This window comes from Geotrypetes seraphini, chromosome 14 (genome assembly GCF_902459505.1).
Source record: "Geotrypetes seraphini chromosome 14, aGeoSer1.1, whole genome shotgun sequence".
Taxonomy (NCBI): Eukaryota; Metazoa; Chordata; class Amphibia; order Gymnophiona; family Dermophiidae; genus Geotrypetes; species Geotrypetes seraphini.
The window spans coordinates 22,730,164-22,755,092 of record NC_047097.1 but is presented as its reverse complement, the minus strand read 5'-3'; the positions used below and the strand labels follow the sequence as shown (position 1 = coordinate 22,755,092).

Genomic DNA, 24,929 nt, shown 5'->3' with positions numbered 1-24,929 from the left:
AATCTCTTCGTAACCTCTCCCCCTTTGCTAAGAACATAAGAAATGCCTGCACCGGATCAGACCGAGGTCCATCTTGTACGGCGATCCGCGCACGCGGTGGCCCATTTAGGTACTCCTTTTTGGAGACCCGGATTTCCCGTATCCCTCAATATGATTTGCAAGAAGGTGTGCAACCAATTTGCGCTTGGAACTCGGAACAGTAGTCTCCGCCACAACCTCCTCCGGGAGAGCATTCCAAGCGCCAACCACTCGCTGTGTGAAACAGAACTTCCTAACATTTGTCCTAAACCTGCTGCCACTCAGTTTCAGGCTATGACCCCGTGTCCGTGTCACCTCCGAAAATGTTAGTAATGCTGTTTCCTGGTCTATTATATCAAATCCCTTTAATATTTTAAAAGTCTCTATCAAATCCCCTCGCAATCTTCTCTTCTCGAGGGTGAATAGTCCCAGTTTTCTGAGGCGTTCTTTGTAGCTCAAATTTTCCATACCTTTGACTAGTTTCGTGGCTCGCCTCTGCACCCTCTCCAGCAGAGTTACATCCTTCTTTAGGTATGGAGACCAGTGTTGGACACAGTATGCCAAGTGAGGTCTGACCATTGCTCTATAAAGTGACATTATGACCTCTTCCGATCTGCTCGTGATCCCCTTCTTAATCATGCCCAACATCCTGCTTGCTTTCTTCGCCGCCACCACACATTGAGCCGAAGGCTTTAAGGTTCTGTCTATCAGTACCCCCAAATCCCTTTCTTGTTCGCATTTGGCTAATGTCACCCCCAACATCTTATACTCATGTTCTTTGCTGTGCTAGAAGTTTCTACCATGGCTCGGGGCACTAAATGCTCTGACACTCATAGAATTTTATGAGCATCGGAGCATTTAGTGCCCCGGGCCACGGTAGAATTCTCTGCTGCAGCTTAGGAAAAGAGGATCAAAGGCGGTTAATAAATCTCAATAAATAAATATATGTCTTTATAAGAGAATGACACGGTGGCAGTTACCCACGGCTGCCGAAACGAGGGGGGGGGGGGAAATGCTCACTGCGGGCACGGGGTCAAGGCCATTCACTTCCCTGTGAATCGGTGAATGGCCTTGCCCCGCAGTTAAGGGAGGGAAGGCGCTTGGTCACCGGAAGTTGCGTCAGAGGAGAAGCTTCCACCCACACACACGCGACTGCAGGCACAGGCAGGCTTTGCCGGCTTCAGTAAGTTTCTTTACTACAGCGCCACAAAGGTAAGGGGGAGGGAGATAGATTTAGCTGAAGGTAGGGAGGTGACCGTGCGCCTTCCCTTTCTTAAGTTTCTTTACTAATGCGCTGTGAAGGTAAGGGGGAGGGAGGAAGATTCTTGTGCTGCTGAAGGGCGGTGAGGTGGCGAGAGGGAAGGGTGGATGCTGCAGGGACGGGGCGGTGAAGGGGACGGTGGTCCAGTGACGGGGACAGATTTTTTTCCCCGTGTCATTCTCTAGTCTTTATGTCATGTTGGATACAAAGACCATCACGTTTATCATAACAATTTATATATAAATTATAATATGACGTGTTTTCATATGCACAAGTATCACATTACCTGGGTGTTGTGTTTCTGTTCAATTTGCCTTCCACCCCTAGAAAATGCTGTATTATTCTCTATCCAGGATTTCTTTTGAGTAGCTTGAGAAGCTACATTAGCCCAACTTGTGCCAACTAAAAAGGCAAATTAAAGAACAAAAAAACCTTCCTTCAGTTCTGTATCCATTACCCAGGCAATAAAGGACATTAAAGAAAAACCAAAAGAACTTAAATCTCTATCACAGGATTTACAATAGTCATAATTTATTATGTTCAATCCAAGTGAACAACTGAAAGCTTAAAGAACAAACATTTTTAATGCAATTTCCAAAGAATTTACCCAAGATACTAAGAAGTTATCAGGATAAAATTGTTAGTTGAAAACCACCCTGTTCCTTTATTACAAAAGTCTTTCTGCTGCAATGGAATGGGGCCAGAGAGAGAGAGAGAAGGGCAGAGCAAGCAGACATCATGCAAGGTACTGAAGGGAATAGACTTAGTAGATAAGGACAGGTTGTTCACCCTCTCCAAGCTAGGGAGAACGAGAGGGCACTCTCTAAAGTTAGAAGGGAATAGATTCCGTACAAACATAAGGAAGTTCTTCTTTACCCAGAGAGTGGTAAAAAAACTGGAACGCTCTTCCGGAGTCTGTCATAGGGGAAAACACCCTCCAGGGATTCAAGACAAAGTTAGACAAGTTCCTGCTGAACCGGAATGTACGCAGGTAGGGCTAGTCTCAGTTAGGGCACAGGTCTTTGACCTAAGGGCCGCCGCGTGAGCGGATGCTAGGCACAATGGACCATCAGCAGTGGCAATTCTTATGTTCTAAAGATTTCATTTTCAAAATCCATGGGTGTGCCTGACTGTGATAACTTAGCACCTCCCAAAGTCCATGGACACTCTGCTAGTTAGAATTAAATTTTTAAAGAAAAACACTACTTCAGGGAGCTTTGCTTGGAAAATTCACTTGCTTTTTGTGAGCAGACCTCATTTGTAACTCGCTCAGAATTGTTGGATGTTGGAAATTTTGGAAATTCCTGAAAATTCCTTACCTCCTCTTACAAGAGTGTATTATTTACCTGCTAAGCCCCAATTCAAAGAAGAAAACATGGAGGAACCCCGGGAGAGGTCATTGGACATTTCAGCAATATTGGAACAATCAGATAGAGAGTTGGCGGTTCCAGCTACTCTCTTGTTGTCTGTGGCTTTGGCTCCAGACAAGGATTGGATATTAAAACTTTTCTTTAAAAATAGGTCTAAAGACTTCCTGGGGCAACATATTCAGATTTTCCCTGATGTCTCCAGAGAGACTCAAAAAAGAAGGAAAGAATTTTTAATTTTAAAACCTGAAGTGACTCAAATAGGGGGTAGTTTTTTCTTGAGATATCCATGTAAATGTGTAGTTAGATATTTATCATTGAAATATATATTTACAGAGCCATCTCAATTGATTAGTTTTCTCTCAATGAAACGTCTTGAAAAAGGAATAACAACGTAATAACGCCTATGTGAAATTATCCCTGCACTTCAGTTAGACAAGGATTTTTCTTGCTTAATTAATTTGAAGTATATAAGTTCTGCTCTTAATAATGGATTCAATAATATTGAGGACTAGTGTGAGAACAGCTAGATTGATATTTCCTTGTAGCAAATATTAAGTTTGGAATTATAGTTTAATATGTAGTTTGATCTCACTTTTCTGTACAAGATGTATATGCTTGGCAATATTGTAAAATGTTATAAATAAAATATTAAAAAAAAAAGAATTGTTGGATGTTTGCAAGCAATACGTTTTTAAATAAATAAATGAGGGAACTGGTTTTGTCTTTTGGCTCAGTTCTTCCATTACCCAGGTCAACTGGGAATGCAAAGGGGATATAAGATATAGGAAAAAGATCCCCAGGTGTTGGTGAATCCAGGCTTATGGCAACAGATCCCACAGCAGGAAGGCCAAAGGAACAGGACACATTTGTTAGGCCATAAACACACACAAAACATTCTCTCTTTTGCTTTACAAAGACCTCTAATTAGGAAACAGCTCGGTATGACTCAAAACCAGATGTCCATAAGAACATAAGCAGCGCTTCTGCTGGGTCAGACCAGAGGTCCATCACGCCCAGCAGTCTGCTCATGCGGCAGCCCATACCCTTCTATACCCTTTTCCTTCAAGAAATTATCTAATCCCTTCTTGAACCCCAAAACCATACTCTGTCCTATCACACCCTCCAGAAGCGCATTCCAGGTGTCCACCACCCTTTGGGTGAAGAAGAACTTCCTAGTATTACCAGATGTCTGGATTTGCCCCGATTTGTCCTCCTTTTCAGGACATGTGCGGGAGTCTGGACTAGAGATTTGCACGGGAACGGGGATCGCGGGAATCCCGGGGGTCCCACGGGAACCCCCCCAACCCACGGGACTCCCACGGGGATCCCCCTCTGGCCAATGGGACTCCCACGGGGATGGAAGGCTTTGGAAGCAGGGTTCATCCATATAATATAATGGACACGTCAGCCTTAGTAAAAGAGGGGATTTATAAGTTAATTACCTGAACAGAAAACAAAAAAAGGGTTCCACCAAAGAGATTCCACAAGGAAAACAGCAGCGGAAACACAAAAGAAACTGTGGAATTGATGATCCTGATATTTCTATTTCTATGTTTGAGATGTGAAGCAATTATTTCTCCAGAATATGTTGCTAGGATTGGAGCACTTACACGCTAACAGATTCTTCATTTTACTAAACCAAGAGCTCTTTTGTATAAATGGCTGCTGTGGTCTATAAATTCATCTATGAACAGAATATCCTTAATTTAAAAACATTACAGACTTAAAGTGTATCTCATAATGAGTTACAGGGCTTGTCAATAACAAAAATATATACCTGTATTTACTGTAGTCATTGGTGATTCCATTAGCTGTAAGAAATCAAATATATACATAAATTATTTTAAATACGCAATTTTAAATATTGCATAAGGAATACGATTTACAGCTGTGGATTAAAGCATTTTGAACACCAATACCTATGAAATCATTAGCAAAAATATATGTAACTAGTCTTTAAGCCCGTTACATTAATGGGTGCTAGAATAGATGTGTCTGTCTGTCTTTCTTTCTGTCTCTCTCTCCTTGGCCACTGTCTGTCTGTCTTTCTTTCTGTCTCTCTGGCCCCCTGTCTGTCTGTTATTCTTTCTTTCTCTCTCTCTCCTTGGCCGCTGTCTGGTTTTTTTTTCTTTAGTTTCTTTCTCCTTGGCCGCTGTCTGTCTGTATGTCTTGTTTTCTTTGTTTCTCTCTCCTTGGCTGCTGGTGTCTGTCTGTCTTTCTCTCTCCCTGGCCCCCTGTCTCTCTGTCTTTCTCTCTCCCTGGCCCCCTGCCTGCCTGTATTTCTCTGTTGCGCCATGCCTGCCTGTCTCTCTGTGGCCCTCTTCTGTCTTCCCCCCCCCCAGAGCAAAGCATGATTGCTGTCTGCCCCCCAGCACACCCCTCCCCCCAAAGCAGTTCCCTTTCCCTCTCCCCCTCCACTTCCCTGAACAGTAGCAGAATTTTTACCAGCACCCGCACGACACCCTCTTGCCGTTGCTCTAGGTGCCAGCTATCAGGAGACCGCCACCGCCGCTCAAATCGCTGTACGCGCCTCAAGCTGCTGCACGTGCCGCAAATAGAATACGTACACGGAGGCACACATCACGGTGGCAGGGATCACGGAATTGTAAGTGCGCATGCACGCTTAGGGTTTTATTATAGATGGAAAATGTTAACTTCTAAATAATATTTGCTAAAAATATAAAGCATATGCGCGTTTACATCATGCAATTTCATTTTCTTTAGTGTATGTACTATTTCTGTTAACATGGCCAGAGCTCATTAGGCATGCCTAAGCAATGATGGACATACACTCAGGGCTCCGCAGTCTGTGCTTCTTGTATTCCCCGATGCTGCTGCTGTCGCAGTCCGATTGTTGCTGTGTTTGGGACTGCAATAACCACTGTCACTGTCAATGTCAGCCTCACTAGCCCCTTGCTCACTTGACGATTCTGCGGCAGGGTGGGACGTTCGCCTCCTCCTGCATTTAGATTTCCAAGGCATTGCGCTGGAGCTCTCTGACAGAGACTTGCTTGCTATATCTGATGGAAAATCTGTTAAATAAGAAGTGATATTTGAAAGAGTCATGCAAATAAATCCTTTTAGGTATTCTGATCTATGTAGCTATAGATACAGATATACATATAAACTCAGAGCACCTGTGCGTACCAATAAAATAACTAAATAGATAAAATACTATCAGGCACCAAGGGCTCCTTTTACTAAGGTGCACTGGCATTTTTAGCGCACGCAGATTAACATCTGCTAACCCCACGCTACGCGGCTAGAACTAACGCCAGCTCAGCTAAGTGCCAATGTTGTATGTCTTAGATTAATTGCCCTTTGCGCTCATATGAAATTTTATTTTATTTATAAATCTTTATTCATTTTCAAATATTACAACAAGTGTATAATAATCAATCAGAAATATTTTTAACTAATCACTTGACAATCTTATTTATATTCCTCCAAATATATAAATATAATAGAATCCCACCCCACCCACCCATATATTAATAATTAACAATTAACAATTATTATCATTCACAATCCCACCCCCCCTATATCTTATCCAATAATAAGGTGTTTAAGATGTCTGATCATTAGAATAAATAATCAATGGCCCCCAAATCTTTTTAAACTTATGATAATTTCCTTGTTGCATAGCATATGAAATTTTAGATCTTGGCATTAGAATCCAGCATTTTAGGAGAGAGTAAACCAGTTTATTTCACAAAGAAACTGTGATGGTGTGTTCTTAGAAGATATTACAGATCAAGTCAAGGAAATCTACCAGAAATTCCTACAGACAAGGTTTGCAAGGAATAATTCTAGGATATTTTCTGTGGTTGCCCCATGTGATAGAATGAGATATCAATATCACTGAGATTAGCATTACAAAAAGGGAATTATAATAATTTTAAAAAAATTGAGGGGCCATTGATAACATATTGTCATGATTAGACACCTTTCTACACTAAAAGTATAATTATAATAATGGGAAAGGGGGGATATATTGCTCTCTTATTGGTTTAATCAATATTTTGAATATATTACATGTATGATATGCTTGATTTACAATATTTGTGGAAAGGGAGGGTGGGGAGGGGCTTAATATATGTATTGAAGATAATAATAGGAAAGAATTTCAAGTGATGTATATGATTCAATTGATGTAATATTGTACACTTGATGTAAGATGAAAAAATGAATAAAGAAATGGGGGGGAAAAAAAAAGAGATTAGCATTAGGATATAAGATTATTTGAAATTCTGAAAGAGTAAAAACATGTGGATTTTTCCCCCAGTTTGAAGTAGGACTCGCTACCATGGTTTTTTAAAATTTACCAAAACATTTGCATAGAAAAAAAGATGTCCCTCTCAGTCACCAGATTTAAGAGCTAGAAAAGCTTTTCTTGTGAGCTGAGTGGCTCTACAGGGGTTGGGAAATATTTGTATTTTATATCCCAGAAATTCCACATCTTTACATCTGAAATACAATCTTAAGAACAAGTTGTGATCTGGTTCTAAGGCAAATGAAGCAATCAAAGTGGCTCTGGACCCTGATGGACAGGACCTGTCTAAGACCAGAAAGGCCAAACCTGTCTGCAAAATCAGTGGTAGAGATTCCTTAGGCACCTGCAGGACATCCATTATATATTTCTTAAGCACATCAGATTATTAAAAAAAAAACCAAACACCCAGAAGATTTGGGGAAATTAATGAACTGCAAGTTCAAACACTGCTCATAATTTTCCATAGTTCTTTGCACTTCTTTCTGAACTAATCGATTTTTCTCAAATGCTAAAGCTTTCTTATTATTCCTGAGCCAAATGCTCTTCATGTCAAGTTACCTAAATCTGGAAAGTGTCTCTCCCTTGCTGAAAATTTTCAAACTTCAAAAGCAAAGATTCTTCAAGATTCCTAATGGCATTCCACACTTCCCTCTAGAGTGGCCTTCTCTGGCTTCTTTCTCCTGCCAGTGCTGTTGGAATCTCTGGAGAGCAGCAGAGGGCCAAGGCCAGGGTTAACCTGCCTCAACTCCCAACTCTGGAACAACATTGGGTCGAACACTACTGCCCCATCTTTGGGTCAAGCAGCAGCACCTCCAGCAGTCAACGATTCCATTGCAGCAATGTGGCACTTCCACTTCCAGGTCAGGGAAGAGTGTCACAGCATTTGGGACTCAGGGTCACATCCAAGACAACATGCTCCATGTCTCCTTCATGGATCTGTCTCCTTCCAGGTCAGGGAAGAGTGTCGCCGCATTTGGGACTCAGGGTCACATCCAAGATAACATACTCCATGTCTCCTTCATGGATCTGTCTCCTTCCAGGTCAGGGAAGAGTGTCGTCACATTTGGGACTCAGGGTCACATCCAAGATAACATGCTCCATGTCTCCTTCATGGATCTGTCTCCTTCCAGGTCAGGGAAGAGTGTCGCCGCATTTGGGACTCAGGGTCACATCCAAGATAACATACTCCATGTCTCCTTCATGGATCTGTCTCCTTCCAGGTCAGGGAAGAGTGTCGTCACATTTGGGACTCAGGGTCACATCCAAGATAACATGCTCCATGTCTCCTTCATGGATCTGTCTCCTTCCAAGTCAGGGAAGAGTGTCGCCGCATTTGGGACTCAGGGTCACATCTAAGATAACATGCTTCATGTTTGCCTGACTAGACGAGGCAGCTGCAGGCACAACAAAGCCTGAAATCTTCTGCTATACAAAGGCGAAGGGACCCCCCAGAATTAGATGGATAAGTCTGGGGTTTCCCTTTGCATTTCATTATCACTGACCCCAATGAGCTCAAAAAACAGCAGAAAAAAGAGAGCCTCAGTGGCTTGTATTTGCTAAGCGCCATCTTAAAAAAAGGGGGGAGGTGTTAAGTGCAGCAATTTATTTATTAGATTCTTGATATAATACCTTGCTGTGGCAGAGACCATAGAAATTTACATATTATATGCTTGTCCTTTCTTTTATTTATTCAGTTTTCTATACTGTTCTCCCATGGGAACTCAGAACGATTTACACTTTCCCCTCCCCATTCACGGTTTCCACACTCGCAGTTTCACAAATTTGCGATTTTTTTAGGGGAAGGGGAAAAATCCCATATTTTATCATGTTCCCGCCTCTCTCCAGCCTTCCTCCCAGCATCCCAGCCTTACCTGGTGGTCTAGCAGGCTTTCGGGGCAGGAGCGATCTTCCTACGCTCCTGCCCCATGCAGATCGCCAATAGGAAATGGCTGCCGTGAGCTCCCGCCATAGTCTCAAGAGACTATGGGAACTCATGGCAGTCATTTCCTATTGTCAATCTGCATGGGGCAGGAGTGTAGCATGGAAGCATGGAATGGCAAACATGGTATAAGTTTTGTACCTGGGGCAATGGGGGGAGGGGGGAGGGTTCAGTGACTTGCCCAGGGTTGCAAGGAGTCGCAGCAAAATCGAAGCTGGTTCTCAGCCCACTACACTAACCACTCGGCTACTCCTCGACTGCAAGCGATGAACATTTGGGTCCTGAAGTCACATCTCAGAGAGCTAAAAGTACAAACGCCAGGTTTTCTATTATGCAGCAAATTTCTGACATCTAATATAATTGGTTCCTAATTTTTGGTTTATTCTCTTATTTTCTTTTATTATTTTCATGTAAATCACTTTGATGTCTATGGGCAAAAGGTGATCAAGCAAATTCTTTTAACAAAATTATAGAGCACATTTTACCTGTTTGCTGAGCAGCGTCCACCAAGAGGACAATTTTTGATCTGCTGTCAGGCCCCGATGCATTGGTCTCCTTCTGAACAGCCACACTTTTCATTGGAGGACGCTTCATTTTGACCTGTGGCAGTAATTGCTGTGGCTGCTTTGAATTAAACAATCATTCCAGAAAAGTTAAAAATATAGTCACTGTTTATGATTTTGTATAGTTTATAGTTTATTTATAGCCTCTTTTTTCCAAAGTGGATCACAAAATCATCATACATAATACAATCAAACCTCGGTTTGCGAGTGTTTTGCAAGACGAGCAAAACATTCTTGCAAGTCGTGACTCGCAAACCGAGTGTTGACTCGATTTGCGAGCATCGCTCCTCCTGTGTGAACCGGCATCCTCCGCCCGCCCAAACAGAAGCCTTATCCCATCTGGCACCGGCACGCAGCCCGCAGGATGTGCCAGTGAACAAAAATCCTTCCTGTTGCCTGGGCCTTGAGCATCTGCGCATGCTCAAGGCCTTCTGGTTCTCACTCTCTCCGAGATTCTCGGAGATTTATGAAGGCCTTGAGCATGTGCAGATGCTCAAGACCCAGGCAACAGGAAGGATCTTCGTTCACCAGCACCAGCACGTCCTGGGGCTGCATGCCGGTGCCAGATGTGGTAAGGCTTCTGTTTGGGCTGGCGGGTAATGCTGGTTCACAGGGGGGGGGGGGAACGAATCAAGCAAGTTTCCCTTACTTCCTAGGGGGAAACTCGCTTTGATATACGAGCAATTTGGTTTATGAGCATGCTTCTGTAATGAATTATGCTCGTAAACCAAGGTTCTACAAACATCCATATAAAATCAAACATAAAAAATCAATCACTTCGCTCTTCCAACCAGAATCTTCTTTCAGTACCTTCCCTAAAAATTATCGGTACAAGAAGGGCCGACATTTTTTCGGTGACTGGTCCATTATGGTGGAACGCCATTCCCCAATACATTCGTAATGAAACAGATATTTTAATATTTAAAAAACTTTTAAAATCTTATTTATTCAGAGATGCTTTTAATGTTTAAAATATAATAAATTTAAAATTGCTGAGGTTATTACTCCCCTTTACCTATTGTTATTTCCTTATTCTACCCCAAACAAAAATTGTAACTTTTATCTTTTCCTTCCCAACTGTATGTTTGTTCAAGTTAAATGTTCTTTTGTTAAAATGTTAACCCCTTTTTATTTGATATATTTTTATGCTATGTACATCGCTTAGTGATTATAATAGGCGATTAATCAAATTGTGTTAATAAACTTGATAAAACTTGATAAACTTGATAACAGCAAGAAATATATCTTCTCTCAACCACAATGTCCATTATTCCACTAGAGAATATACAGTTTTTCAACACCCATACTACATATTACAGAATAAATACAGTTTTAATAATCTTTTAAAAATATTCACATCTCTTTGATGCCTTATATAGGTTTGTTCCATTCTGCAGGACCTACACAAGAAAAAGCACTCACTCTAGTTGTTTGTAACCTTATTTCTTTTCTTGTTGGAATATATAAATCAGAGTGTCCCGCAGAGTGTAGCTTCGGAAGTGAAGGTAAAATACTATCAATCAAGTATTTTCATGATTGCTGATAGATGCTCAAATAAATTAGTAGCAACAATTTGTATCTTTTTTCCAGAGCTAAAAATCAAAGTAATAATGTAAATAGTAGCCAGTCCCTCTGCCCCTATCCTTATTCCGGAAAGCCAGTCAGCAGCCTCCTCCACCCCTACAATACCTTTGCCTCAGCAAGTCAGTCTGTTGCTCTCCTAGCTACACCAAGCCAGTTAGCCCCCCACACTTTCCACACCAGCCCCTACCCTCCTGTTCCAGCAAGCCAGCCTCATCCTGCTCTACACAGAGGAAGAACCTTTTCTTCTATGCTGCCAACACCGGAGCAACAACTTCCTTCTTCCTGTATTGCATGGCTCTGAATGAGTGAGCTACATGGTGCAGGAAGTTCTCACATTGGACTCCAATTCTCAAATCTTGCAAGACCAGTGTGAATTCCTGTACCACACAGCTCAGACTCACATAGACCCATACAGTGTAGAAATAATAATGTTCTTGCTCCAGTGGCAGCTACAAACCAGGGCACCAAAATCCCACATACCAGGTTGAAATCTCTATTGATGACCTGGGATTTGTTGAGCTCTGAAAGCCACCATATCTGCCAAGTATCATCCAAACAAGGACCAACACTGGATGGGATGCATCAGACTCCAAGGGTCTTCAACGAAGCCACAACACATCTCAGATGACCCAAGAAGATGTGTTCTTCTTAATGAATTTCCTTTGCTTTCTTTGTTCCACAAAACCCAGTGGTTCATTGCATTCATAGTGTTCAAATATTAAGAAGTAGCACCTGTTAAATAACTATTAGGTATACAAACCCTAACATTCAAAGCTAAGACATCACACTTAAGCTTTTTCAAAAACAGACGGATAAAACGTGGATAAGTGCAAGGTGATGCATGTCGGTAACAAAAATCTTATACACGAATACAGAATGTCCGGTGCAGTACTCGGAGAGACACCCCAGAAAAGAGACTTGTGAGTACTTGTATACAAGTCAATGAAGCCATCTGCGCAATGCACGACGATGGCAAAAAAGGCGAACAGAATGCTAGGAATGATTAAGAAGGGGATTACAAACAGATCAGAGAAGGTTATCATGCTGTTGTACCGGGCCAAGATGCGCCCCCACCTGGAATACTACGTCCAACACTGGTCACCATACATGAAAAAGGACATAGTACTACTCGAAAGGGTCTAGAGAAGAGCGACAAAAAATGGTTAAGGGACTGGAGGAGTTGCCATACAGTGAGAGGCTAGAGAAACTGGGCCTATTCTCCCTTGAAAAGAGGAGACAAGAGAGGACATGATCGAAACATTCAAGATAATGAAGGGAATAGACTTAGTAGAGAAAGAGAGATTGTTCACCCTCTCCAAGGTGGAGAGAACGAGAGGGCACTCTGTAAAGTTAAAAGGGGATAGATTCCGTACAAATGTAAGGTAGTTCTTCTTCTCCCAGAGAGTGGAAGAAATCTGAAACGCTCTTCCTGAGGCTGTTATAGGGGAAAGCACCCTCCAGGGATTCAAGACAAGGTTAGACAAGTTCCTGTTGAACTAGAACGTACGCAGGGAAGGCTAGACTCAATTAGGGCACTGGTCTTTGACCTAAGGGCCGCCATTGAGTGGACTGGTGGGCACGATGGACCACTGGTCTGACCCAGCAGCGGCAATGCTTATGTTCTTAACAATCAATCTCGTGTAACACCAAAATATCAAAACAAAAAAATATCCTTAATCTACAATATAGATACAACATAAGAACATAAGAATTATAATGAATAATGTGATTAGAAGGAGGGTGGGAGGAGGGTTGCATTTATATTTATAAGATATAATGATAAGATGTTCAAGTGGTCTAATTAATAGTGTTTATTGTGAATTTTGTACACTTGATGAAAGTTTAAAAATGAATAAAGAATTAAAAAAAAAAAAAAGAACATAAGAATTGCCGCTGCTGAGTCAGACCTGTGGTCCATCGTGCCAAGCAGTCCGCTCCCGCGGCGGCCCCTAGGTCAAAGACCAGTGCCCTAACCGAGACCAGGCCTACCTATGTACATTCTGGTTCATTCTTTATGTATAAATAGATGAAAAATACAACAGTGATGATTTTACAGGTTAGCAAGCTGCTCTAATATGTAGAAAAATGAAATGTAGATTGTCACATAACATATATCGCAAACAAAATCTGAAATACAAACGCCACTGAAATTGTGATTTTTTTTCTTTGGATATAATCAAATCTCTCTTATTATAGAATGTTTGCAACATATAGTTACAACAGGCTGATTTTGAAATAGCAACTATGTTTTAACCATCGTAGACATAAAAGTACTGCATAAAACAAGCAAATTGTGTGAAATGCTGCAAGGACACAGTGAACAAAAGAAACAAAAAAGTATAAATAGTATGATCTTCAAAAACAGACAAAGGGAACAAGGGATCTATTCTTCTAATGCAGTGCGACACAAACATTTACCTAAGCTGCTGAACAGAAGCACACTGTTCTGCCAAGACAAAAGGGCCGGCTGTTAAAAACTTGCTAGTCATGATGTGCTCAGATTTGAATCGGAATTGACTTACTTTATGCACTAACGCTCCCCTGTTGCTGCTTCTGCTTCTCTGACCGGCCAATGGGAAGACTTGTCCGGGCTGGCTGGGACGATCGTCGCATTCTGTAACTGTGTTCACTGCATTTGCTGTTTGAAAAGGCGTGGAGTAAGGAGCAGAGAAAGGATGATAGAAACCCATGACCTGAGCACACGGTGCTGGCATTAACTGGTAGTAAGTGTACTCGGTGGAAAGAGGTGGCTGAGCAGATACAATCGGATAAGCAAGATAAGGTCCAGATGGGTTTGGGTTAGGTTGCTGCCATCTGATGTCATTATTATACAATGGAAATTGTCTGCAAACAGAAAGAGAGAGAATAAATTGCTAATACAATTCAATTCAATACGATTATTGCATAGAATACAAATAAGTTACTACCCTGCTTAAAAATCAAGCAAACCTAGAGGAATACAACTCTATTATTAAAATGAAATGCCTTGATCCAGACTTACAAATAAAATGGAAATATCCACACCAATTTATTGATAATCATAGAAACAAAACACAATGAGGGATATTTTCGAAGAAAACATCCGAGTCCAACTCGGATGTTTCCAGCTGAATGTCCAAAGTTGGAAGAACAAAAATGATCATTTTTGAATGGCAAACTGCTGTACGTCCAAATAATGTTTTTTTTAAATCGTCTATTTAGCCATCTTAGCCTCTGGGATGTCTAACTTTATACCCCATTTTCGATCAGAAAAACATCCATGTTGAAAATGTCCTAATCCTGACCATTTGGACGTGAGTGGGGGGCCAGCACAGTAATGGACTGGCCATATAATCCCGACAGAGCAATGGGACACCTTAGAGCAGTGGTCTCAAACTCAAACCCTTTGCAGGGCCATATTTTGGATTTGTAGGTACTTGAAGGGCCTCAGAAACAAAATAGTTAATGTCTTATTAAAGAAATGACAATTTTGCATGAGGTAAAACTCTTTATAGTTTATAAATCTTTCCTTTTGGCTAAGTCTTAATAATAATATTGTCATTTATAGCTAAAAAGACATATGATCAAGAAACTGTTTTATTTTACTTTTGTGTTTATGATAAATTACCGAGGGCCTCAAAATAGTACCTGGTGGGCCGCATGTGGCCCCCAGGCCGCGAGTTTGAGACTACTGCCTTAGAGGGCACTGCTGTGGACTTCACATAAAGGGTGCCAGCTGTATATCTCACCATAACCTCCTCATAATTTAGGGCAAGCTTCCCAAAACCTACTATACCCTCCTGTGTACCAGTCCAATAGCACTTACGGCTGCAGGTGGCACCTATATAGCAGTATAGTATAGGTTTTGGGTGGGCTCACACATTCTACCATAAATGTAGTGGCTAGAGTGGCTTATGGGCCTGGGTCCTCCTCTCTATGGCTCATTAGCCTACCCACCAGTCTACTTAAGACACCTGTGTGTGCAGAGACAGGTATGCACTTTTTTGTTCTCATTTTTGTGTGGTGGAAGGGGGGTCAGTGAACACTGGGGGGAGCGTGGAGGTGTCTTTCCTTGATGTATGCAGTGGTCATCTGGTCAGTTTGGCCACCTCTGTGGCACTTAGACCCTCCTAAAACAGGTCTAGTTACAGACATATAAGTTCCGTCCAGGATGTCTTGTAAAAGGTTTGATTATTGCTGCAAGACGTCCATGTCTAATTCATCCTTGGGAATGCCCAAAGCCCGCCCATAGCATGCCTCCACCATGCCAATTTCATAGACAGTTTCAATTATCAGCACTTGGATGTCCTGATGATTAGGACGTCTATGGGCTAGATTCACTAAGCAAACCAATTGTGTACTGATTAGTTTGCAACCACTATGCGGCCCGATTTTCTCAACTGGTTTAGAGGCTTCCTTAGAAATCGATCCTACCAAGTCACCAGTGAGCAAACCTACTCCAGATCTGGGCCAACCCCTGTGGTATCCCCCCAAGGCTCCCCTTTATCCCCCACCCTATTTAACCTATACATGTCCTCCTTAGGAAAGGAGCTTGACAAACTGAACCTCCAATCATACATCTACGCGGATGACATCACAATCATTGTCCCCATCTCTACACTGTCAACTGAAACCAGACACTTCATCTCATTAATCATCAACCATGTAGAACAATGGTCAACAAACTCCAAACCAAAGCTAAACCCAGAAAAGACCAAGATATTTATGGCCTCCCCAACAAACCAACAGAATCGGCTATCAACCTAAATGGAACGGACTTCCCAATTAACCCTACCATAAAAATCCTAGAAGTTACCCTAGATCAGCAACTGACACTCGAACCCATACCAACATCCTGATCAAAAAATGCTTCCATTTATTATGGAAACTACGCACACTAAAACCATACTTCGATTTCACATCATTCAGACTGTTGGTCCAGTCTCTAGTCCTGAACTCACTGGACTACTGCAACATAATCTATCTAGGATCTCACAAAAAAACATCAAGAGAGTACAAGTTCTAATCAATACATTTTCCAACTGGTCCATTCCACGGGATCTTTAAAAATGTTTGCGGAGCTACAAAGGGATAATGGCTGGAGGCAAACTGATTGGCTTTCTTACCTTCAACTCTCTTCCTACGTGGCCTCCTTACCGAGAGCATCCCTTACAGACAACAGCATGGAGACCCTCTCGGAAGCATTGAGCTTATCGGCGCAGGTGCAGATTCCTCTGCGATTTCATCATCGCCATCTACAGGAACAATTGGGGGAACCATCTTATGAATCTATAGCGCTTCGCTGGACTCAGGATTTTCCTTGCACAGTGACTGCTTCCATGATTCGTAGGGGGACTTTACGTTCAGCCCGGGTGACTAAAAGTGTTCTTTTGTATGAACTTAATTACAAGTTTTTACATAGGCTGTATAGGTCTACTTCCCATCAATTTCGGGCAAAGATGTGTTCGTCTGATCAGTGTCTTAAATGTCTACAATCCCCATCTACTTTGGGTCATCAGTTTTGGTCGTGCGTTCGGATTATTGACTTTTGGCATCAGCTCAATATACATATTCAAGCAATGTGGAAATACAACTTTTTACTGGACCCTGTGATGCTGTTTACGTTGGACTCTGTTCCACGGACTGCTCCAAAGGGATTTCGCAGTTTCCTTTCACGAGCGGTGCTACTGGGGAAAAAAGCGATTCTGCTGTGCTGGATTACCACAGACTCACCGACCATTTCACGCTGGAGATCATTGATGATTCACCAAGCCTCTATGGAACGGCTTGACCTTCCTTCATTGGATTCTGCTCAGGGAAGAGTATTTAGCCTTTGCTGGGCGCCCTTTTGGGAAACTTTAACGCCTAGAGCACGCAGCCATCTATTAAATGCCTAGCTATGTTGCGCTGGGTCTGTACTGGACTGAATTATATGTTTTCTACTGGTTTCACTTGAAGGGTGTTGGGTTAGGGGTGGGGTGGGTAGGGGTGGAGGGGGGGTTAGGTCTGAGATAAGGTGAAGTGGAGCAGAGTTTTTTGTGCATTTTCTACTTTGTTGTACACCTTGTATTTGTATCAAAAACCAATAAAAAATATTGGGGAAAAAAAAACATCAAGAAACTGAGACTCATCCAGAACACAGCCATCTGACTAATCTTTGGCTTGAAAAAAATCTGACCACATCACCCCATACTACAAGAAACTTCACTGGTTACCTATCAAGGCCAGAATAATCTTCAAATTTGGTTGCCTTTGCTTCAAGACCCTCCTCGGCACCATACCCACTTACCTCCTGAAACACCTCACCCTATAGGACAAACTCTGCCTCTCTCACAGAACATTACTGTTCACATTTCCTTCTCTCAAAGGATGCAAATGCAAAAGATTCCTCAACAGGACACTCTCCTTTCAAGCAGGGATCCGGAACAACACCTTAAACAACCTAATCCTGGACGCACCAACATACCATTCATTCAGAAAATCACTAAAAACTCACTTATTTGACAAATTTATCTGATCCTTCTATTCCGCTCATCTTTTACCTCTTCTAATACGCCCCTTCTTCCTACCCTACCACCCCGTTCACTCAACTGTCTTCCACACCTTCCCAAATCTAACTGATGTAACCTCGCTGTTTTTAAAGCATTTGTTGTTGTTCTTGTTGTATAGCGTCTTGAACTGAAAAGGTATAACAGGATATAAATAAAACTATTATTATTTTTACCCAGCGATCCGTGTTGTCGGATGGGGGTGTGCCTCCGATCACCCCCATTTGCATGAAGATGGTTGGTGAATCGTTCGGCCTGCCTCCAATCGCCCACGGATCAAAAGGTTAGTGAATCTAGCCCTATGTTTTTTGATTTCGAGACTGAATGTCAGAATATCAGACTATATAAGCAATCTAGTCCAGAGCTTCCCAAATGGGGACACAGGTGGGTTCTCCATAGGTGCATCATTCTGCACTTCAGGGTGAGGGGGGGCAAGTCATACAATTTTATTTGGTTGCAAACAAAGGGCCATAGCCACAAAAAGAATGGGAAGCACTGTTATTGACTCCTAGTACCCGCTGACTCTTTCTTCACTTTTTTATACCTAACACCTCTGAACTGATCCTATACCTTCTTACTAATCTGCCCCCACTCCAGGCTGGTCCATCCATACACTGTTTCTTTAATTTTTTTTAATGGGTTTGGGTTTTTTTTTTTTAAATTACTCAAGATCTTAAAAGGATTGAACAAGTTATAAATATACAGTCAAACCTTGGATAGCGAGTAACGTGATTTACGAGTGTTTTGCAAGAAAAGCAAAACATTTTCTTAAATTTTAACTCGATAAATGAGCGTTGTCTTGCAGTATGAGCACATATACGTGCATCACGTCAAATACGCACAATGTATGCGCGGCGGAACATACATAATACATGCACCCAAAGTTCAAGCACGCACATCTCACGCTGAGTGCGGCTGAATGCAATAAAAGCATCAAGCTCAATTCACTCGCAGTATAGTGACTGTTCGAAATGTGTGAGATCTTGCAATACAAGTACGTACAGTATTGTATTTTCTATTAAAGTTTTTGGGATGTGGAACGAATCGTCCAAGTTTCCATTATTTCCTATGGGGAAATTCACTTTGATATGAGCACTTTGGATTACAAGAATGCTTCTGGAACTAATTATGCTCGCAAACCAAGGTACCACTGTATTAAATGTGATCCTTTTCTATAGCCTTCTTTTCATATACTGTAAAACAGTAATTTTAAGGTATAAGAAAATTGCCATTAACTTTACAAAGTAAATGAAACTGTGAAATTAAGGTCATGTTAGAAGAGCTGGGTGGCATTCACAAATGTAACAGTTACTTTACATGTGTAAATGTGCATACAAGTACCTGCTATTAAGTGTATATCTGCAGGACATGTAGATTTCAAAGGGGATATAGGCCTAGATTCACTAAACTTACCGATCCTGTAAAGACAATCGCAAAACCAGTTTTACTGGCTTTGCAATCGTTCCTGTTCCCCGACCTGATTCACTAAATGGCCCACCGCCTACTTAACGATCCGATCCACCCATGCAAATGAATAAAACTCCATGCAAAATAGCCAAGCGATTGATTCACTAACTGACGTTACCGACAGGTCTGCCTGGGTTTTTTTTAATGATAGCAAAGATAAACAAGGTTGGAATATTCAAAAGTAAATGGTTTTTCTAAAATACCACAGCCCCACCACTCCACCGCTATGTTAGCTTCAAAACAGCGGGAGATTTACGTGGCAACTCATCATAGGTATTAAATTTATCTAAATGCTGTGATAGTTTTACAAAATTATTATCATTTTTATAAACTGATATATTTTTATTGGTGTGTATACTTAGCTTTTAACCACACAGCTGGACCTGGGAGTCAGACCCGACATGTTTCGCACAAACAGTGCTGTTTCAAGGGTCTCCCTAGTGTGAAAGTAAAGAGAACAAGCCTTAGGGAAATGGCAGAGAAATCTAGCCCTACATGCCACCCCCCCATATAAACCAGTTTAAAAATCACTTAATCTAAACGCTTACCGAGGCCGCCGTTGTCATCCGACTCACAAGTACAACTTCTGTGAAAAGATGGCGCCGGCATTCTCAGGCTGCTTTTAAATCCAAACCCGGTGATGGACACTCCCCCCCGGTACTACCATTGGTTCATTCATCCACCAATCAATGAAACCCAGTCAATCTCTCCATTCATTGATTGGTGGATGAATGAACCAATGGTAGTACCGGGGGGGAGTGTCCATCACCGGGTTTGGATTTAAAAGCAGCCTGAGAATGCCGGCGCCATCTTTTCACAGAAGTTGTACTTGTGAGTCGGATGACAACGGCGGCCTCGGTAAGCGTTTAGATTAAGTGATTTTTAAACTGGTTTATATGGGGGGGTGGCATGTAGGGCTAGATTTCTCTGCCATTTCCCTAAGGCTTGTTCTCTTTACTTTCACACTAGGGAGACCCTTGAAACAGCACTGTTTGTGCGAAACATGTCGGGTCTGACTCCCAGGTCCAGCTGTGTGGTTAAAAGCTAAGTATACACACCAATAAAAATATATCAGTTTATAAAAATGATAATAATTTTGTAAAACTATCACAGCATTTAGATAAATTTAATACCTATGATGAGTTGCCACGTAAATCTCCCGCTGTTTTGAAGCTAACATAGCGGTGGAGTGGTGGGGCTGAGGTATTTTAGAAAAACCATTTACTTTTGAATATTCCAACCTTGTTTATCTTTGCTATCATTTAAGAAGGGTTGGTGTTAGAACTAACAACTAACACACTGGTATTGCACTAAAGCTAATAGTGGGTTTTTTTTAATGGCACTGATATTTTGCGTGTATTACACACACAAAATATCTGCCCAATTAAAAAAAAAATTTTTTTAAACCCACCCCCCTCCCTCCCCGAACCAAAAAAAAAAAAATGCTGACTCCCTCCTGCCATCGGTGCGCCCCCCATGCAATCCAAAATATGGCAGGAGGGATGCAGACTCCCTCCTGCCATTGGGCTGACTCCCGACATCCCCCCCCAAAAAAAACCAAATGGCAAGAAGGATACCCACTCCCTCCTGCCACAGGACACCGACACCCCCCTCCCTTTCCTGTAAAAAAGTTGGGAGCAAGAGGGATGCTTAGTCCCTCCTGTTCCAGAGGCCTTGATCCCGAACTTCGGGCCTTAGGCCCCACCCCGGAGCATCATGTGATGCACGGGGAGGGGCCTTAGGCTCTGATTGGCTCAGGCACCTCGGGATCCTCCCTTGGGACTTTTTTGGGTTCAGGAAGGGGGGGAGCGCTTTGTGGGGGGAAGCATTTTTTTTTTTATTGGCAAGATATTTTGCATGTGTAATACACGCAAAATATCTCCCTCTGACATTGCTTCCGGGTCCCGTGCCTAGGAAGTGATATCAGAGGGAGAGCTGACGCCTGGGAAAGTTAACGTGGTATGGGGGAAGGGAAGGGGTGTGCGCACATGGTGGTGAGGGGGACGCGGGGAAGGAGCACCACTTCCCTGGATACCTTTCACCTTGCTACGCTAAACATGAGCACAATGAAAATGAATATTAATATAACTGATTTTTCTCAAAGTGAAAACTTGACAGCCCATCACATCATGGAGTGGCCTAGTGGTTAGAGCTACGGCCTCAGCACTGAGGCTGTGGGTTCAAATCCAGCACTGCTCCTTGTGACTCTGGGCAAGTCACTCAATCCTCCATTGCCCCAGGTACGTTAGATAGATTGTGAACCCACTAGGACAGATAGGCGGTATATAAATACCTAAAAAAAAAGGGGGGGGGGATGCAAAACATCATACCCACCCCCCAAAATTGCAAATTACCTATTGGACTGGTTTTCCTGTACAAAGGGATAGCAGGTAATCAGATAACTAGGAATAGGAGGGGGCTCCACTCCTCCACTGTCATTAGAGAGTGCCATAGGGATCATAAATGTTTCATGCCCCTTCTTTTGAGGAATAAAAGGTTCTACTTCAGCTGACAGCTGTACATTCTGGAGGAAAAAAACAGAAAATGAAAGAATGTTAACATAAAAACATCTTTCTAAGAGACAATGCATTCTTAAACATCCTACTCAAAGAACTAGAGTTACAGTAGTTTAAATATTTGCAATAGTGATGCTGCAGGTGCACACGCAAACCACAGGCCGGTGAGTAGAAACAAAAAATATATTTGGCTTATCATTTGCCTTTCCAAACCCCATCTCTGGGAAAGTTACATTCCGACATCAAATTCATGCATTCTTCAGTAATTGGCTCCGAATTGACTCCCCAGTCATTAGTAGCAGTATATAAGTTTCAATAAACCAGTATGTGTCCCTTATTTTGGCTAATAAAACAAATATGGGAAAGCCCATGTATAGACTGAGGAAACTCTAAACAAACAGCCTGGAGATGAAGACCAAAGTTTTGTTGCAGATTGAACCACTAATGATTCGTTCTAGAACCCTGTTCTAGTTCCAAAACGTTTGAGTTCCAAGACAATTTTTCCCACTGAAAAGAATCGAAATTGGATTAATTCGTTCCTTGGTCCCACAAACTCTGCAAGATCGGGCCTACCTGGCAGAAACAGCAAGATCGGGACCCCCAGCAGCAGAGGCAGCAAGATCGGGATCCCCAGCGGCAAGATAGCAAGATCGGCAACGGCAGCTGCAAGTGGTGTTCAGCCCAAAGCTTCCCTCCCAGGTGGAAACAGGAAGCTGCATCAGAGGGGAAGCTTTGGGCTGAGCACTGCTTGCAGTTCGGATTCCAAAGCAGTGTTCAGATTCTGGGGCAAAAATGAAGAAAAAAAAAAGTTTGGATTCCAAATCGTTCAAGTTCTGGGGTATACGGATTACGAGGCACCACTGTACAGCCATGAACCAGAAGCAGATTCCCTCAAAGACACGTCTTATCCTGGGGCTAAGGTGACAAAATGATCAAACATATGCACAAGTCTATAAATAGAGCCTCTACATCCAGTTCCTCAAGGTTTGTAATAATTTGTTTCCAGGAAAGCCTAAACTCACCAGAGACTAGGATAAGCTTTCAGACTAAGAAATACTCTGCAGCTATTTCTGTTGACTTTTGTGGGTGTTTACACGCTGGACCTTTGCCAGTCATTTTTATCCTGAAATGTATGATGAAGGAACAAGGGCGGGCCTCACAAGATTAAAGTCTGCGGTTATGTAACAGGTATCACAAACTCAAATAAATTACTGAAAGAGAGGATGGGCTTGGTGGTTCAGAGGTAGTGCTATATACTGTCATGCAGAACACATAGGTTTGATTCCAGGGACGCTATAGAGCAGGGGTGCCCAATAGGTCGATCACGATCGACCGGTAGCAAAAGTGAGTCAATCATCCAGGACTCACTTTGCCTTGGCGATCTATCGGGCCGATCAATCTTCCTCTCCCCGACGTCAATTCTGCCGTCGGAGAGGAAGTTCGGGCCAGCCAATTGCTGCCTGGCTGGGTGGAACTTCCTCTCCGATGGCAGAATTGACATCGGGGCGAGGAAGATTGATCGGCCCGAAGCAGAGAGAGCATTGGGCGTCGTCGTCGTCGGGGCCTGTTATCCATTGGTGGCGTTTGGGTCCTGTTCCCCGGTGGCAGTGGCTTGGGGAAGGGCAGGGAGAAAGAAAGAAAGGGGGCAGGCAGAGAGACAGAAGGAAAGAAGAGAAACAGAAAAAAAGAAAGGGGGCATGAAGAGAGAAAGAAATAAAGGTCAGGGAGAGAGGAAGAAAAAGTTGGGGGAGGGAATGAGGTGTGGAGGAGAGGAAGCATACAGGCTGAAAGAAAGATTGGATGCACAGTCAGAAGAAGAAAGTGCAACCAGAGACTCATGAAATCACCAGACAAGGTAGGAAAAATGATTTTATTTTAAATTTAGTGATCAAAATGTGTCTGAATTTATATCTGCTGTCTATATTTTACAATATGGTCCCCTTTTACTAAACCGCAATAGTGGTTTTTAGTGCAGGGAGCCTATGAGCGTCAAGAGCAGCGCTGGGCATTCAGCGCAGCTTCCTGCGCTAAAAAATGCTATTGTGATTTAGTAAAAAGGGAGGGGGTGGGTATTTGTCTATTTTTGTATGGTTGTTACTGAGATGACAGTGCATAGAGTCATCTGCTTTGACCTCTTTGAAAAAACCCTGGAATAGGAATGATAATTAATAATTCTATGCGTACAGTGTGCGTTGTGTTTTTTTTAAATTTTATTGTTGGTAGATCCTTTTGACTTGGTCATTTTAAAAGTAGCTCGCGAGTCAAAAAAGTGTGGACACCCCTGCTATAGAGACATCATTCACTGTCCTTAAAAGAGCAAACAGTCAAACAGTAAACATACATTTAGAGCACATGATCCTAGAATTTTGGAAGGAGTCCAGGTTAAAGGTTTCTGGTAAAACACTTTGCTGGACTAGGTAAGCTGGCAAGGGATATAAAAACAGGAGGAAAAATTATTAGTAGCTTTCAAAGTCTCATGTTGTCAAATCCAAGCCATTGCTTCAACTGAGGAGCAGGAAACTACTACTAAACAGGGTTTCCCCAGAAAATGAGTGAAAAGAACCCATGCAACACTTCAAATAAATTTCTTTCCACCAGCTCTTTGGATCACAAAGTTGAGGCTCAATGAGTTATCTTTGCAGGGTATATTAACAGAGTGTAATAGGGTAGACTTGCTATCACCACAATCACCTCTGAGAGAAAGCTGCAAGGAGAAGCCCTATACTAAAACCTGCTGGGTATAGGCTCTTCCCAGCAGGCTAAATGAAGCAAGCTCATTTACATGTTGAGTCAAGATCTTACCCTGAGAGAAATAGGAGCTTGCACACGAGACCCAGAGACCAGAAAAACATGAGAGGGAAAGTTCCTGGCAACAGAAACTCCTAAGATGACCCTTGAGGGAATGCATGCTGGCAACTGTCCAACCCCCAGTAAGCTCAAACATAAACTGACCGGTGACCGGCGGATCTGCTGAAACCAAGTGTCCAGAAGAGACCTAAGTGAACACTCAACACAGAGTTTTATTTAAATATTTAAAAAAATTACATTAAAACAGAATTTCCATGTTTGTTCTACCCTAGAGGTAGCTGGTCCTCTACAATCCCTCAATATTTCCAAAGGTCTAGTCTTTAGCAAGGGTTGGGAAGTGTGCAAGCATTTAAGAAGAAGCTTAAGGCCCTCTTGTTTATACAAGCATTTGGAGTAGGCTAATGCAAGACTTACTGTTAGTAATGTGTGCCTGTTCTGGAGTCAGATAGACCCAAGTGTGAAATGGTTGTGGGATTTTGTATTTGGTTGAATATTGAGGAGGGGGGGATGTTATTTGGGCTTTTTGTTGTTTATGATGAATTTATGTGTGTTTTACTACCACACAGTAACAAAAAAACAGCTTTTAGGCCCCATGACCCCACC

At 42.3% G+C, this 24,929-nt stretch overlaps 1 protein-coding gene across 4 annotated transcripts in view; it reads right to left on the bottom strand.

The window, feature by feature from the left end:
• SECISBP2L (SECIS binding protein 2 like) overlaps window positions 1–24,929 on the bottom strand; it is a 78,602-nt gene that overhangs the window by 38,638 nt on the left and 15,035 nt on the right. For 3 of the 4 annotated variants that reach the window (XM_033920791.1, XM_033920793.1, XM_033920794.1), the window contains exons 2-7: window positions 21,357–21,526; window positions 13,531–13,852; window positions 9,347–9,485; window positions 5,440–5,681; window positions 4,427–4,460; window positions 1,566–1,681 (exon numbers count right to left, since the gene is read on the bottom strand). In XM_033920791.1, coding sequence (XP_033776682.1) covers window positions 1,566–1,681; window positions 4,427–4,460; window positions 5,440–5,681; window positions 9,347–9,485; window positions 13,531–13,852; window positions 21,357–21,526 — 1,023 coding nt within the window. The remainder of the gene's footprint in view (window positions 1–1,565; window positions 1,682–4,426; window positions 4,461–5,439; window positions 5,682–9,346; window positions 9,486–13,530; window positions 13,853–21,356; window positions 21,527–24,929) is intronic. The other variant, XM_033920792.1, reaches the window with a different exon arrangement.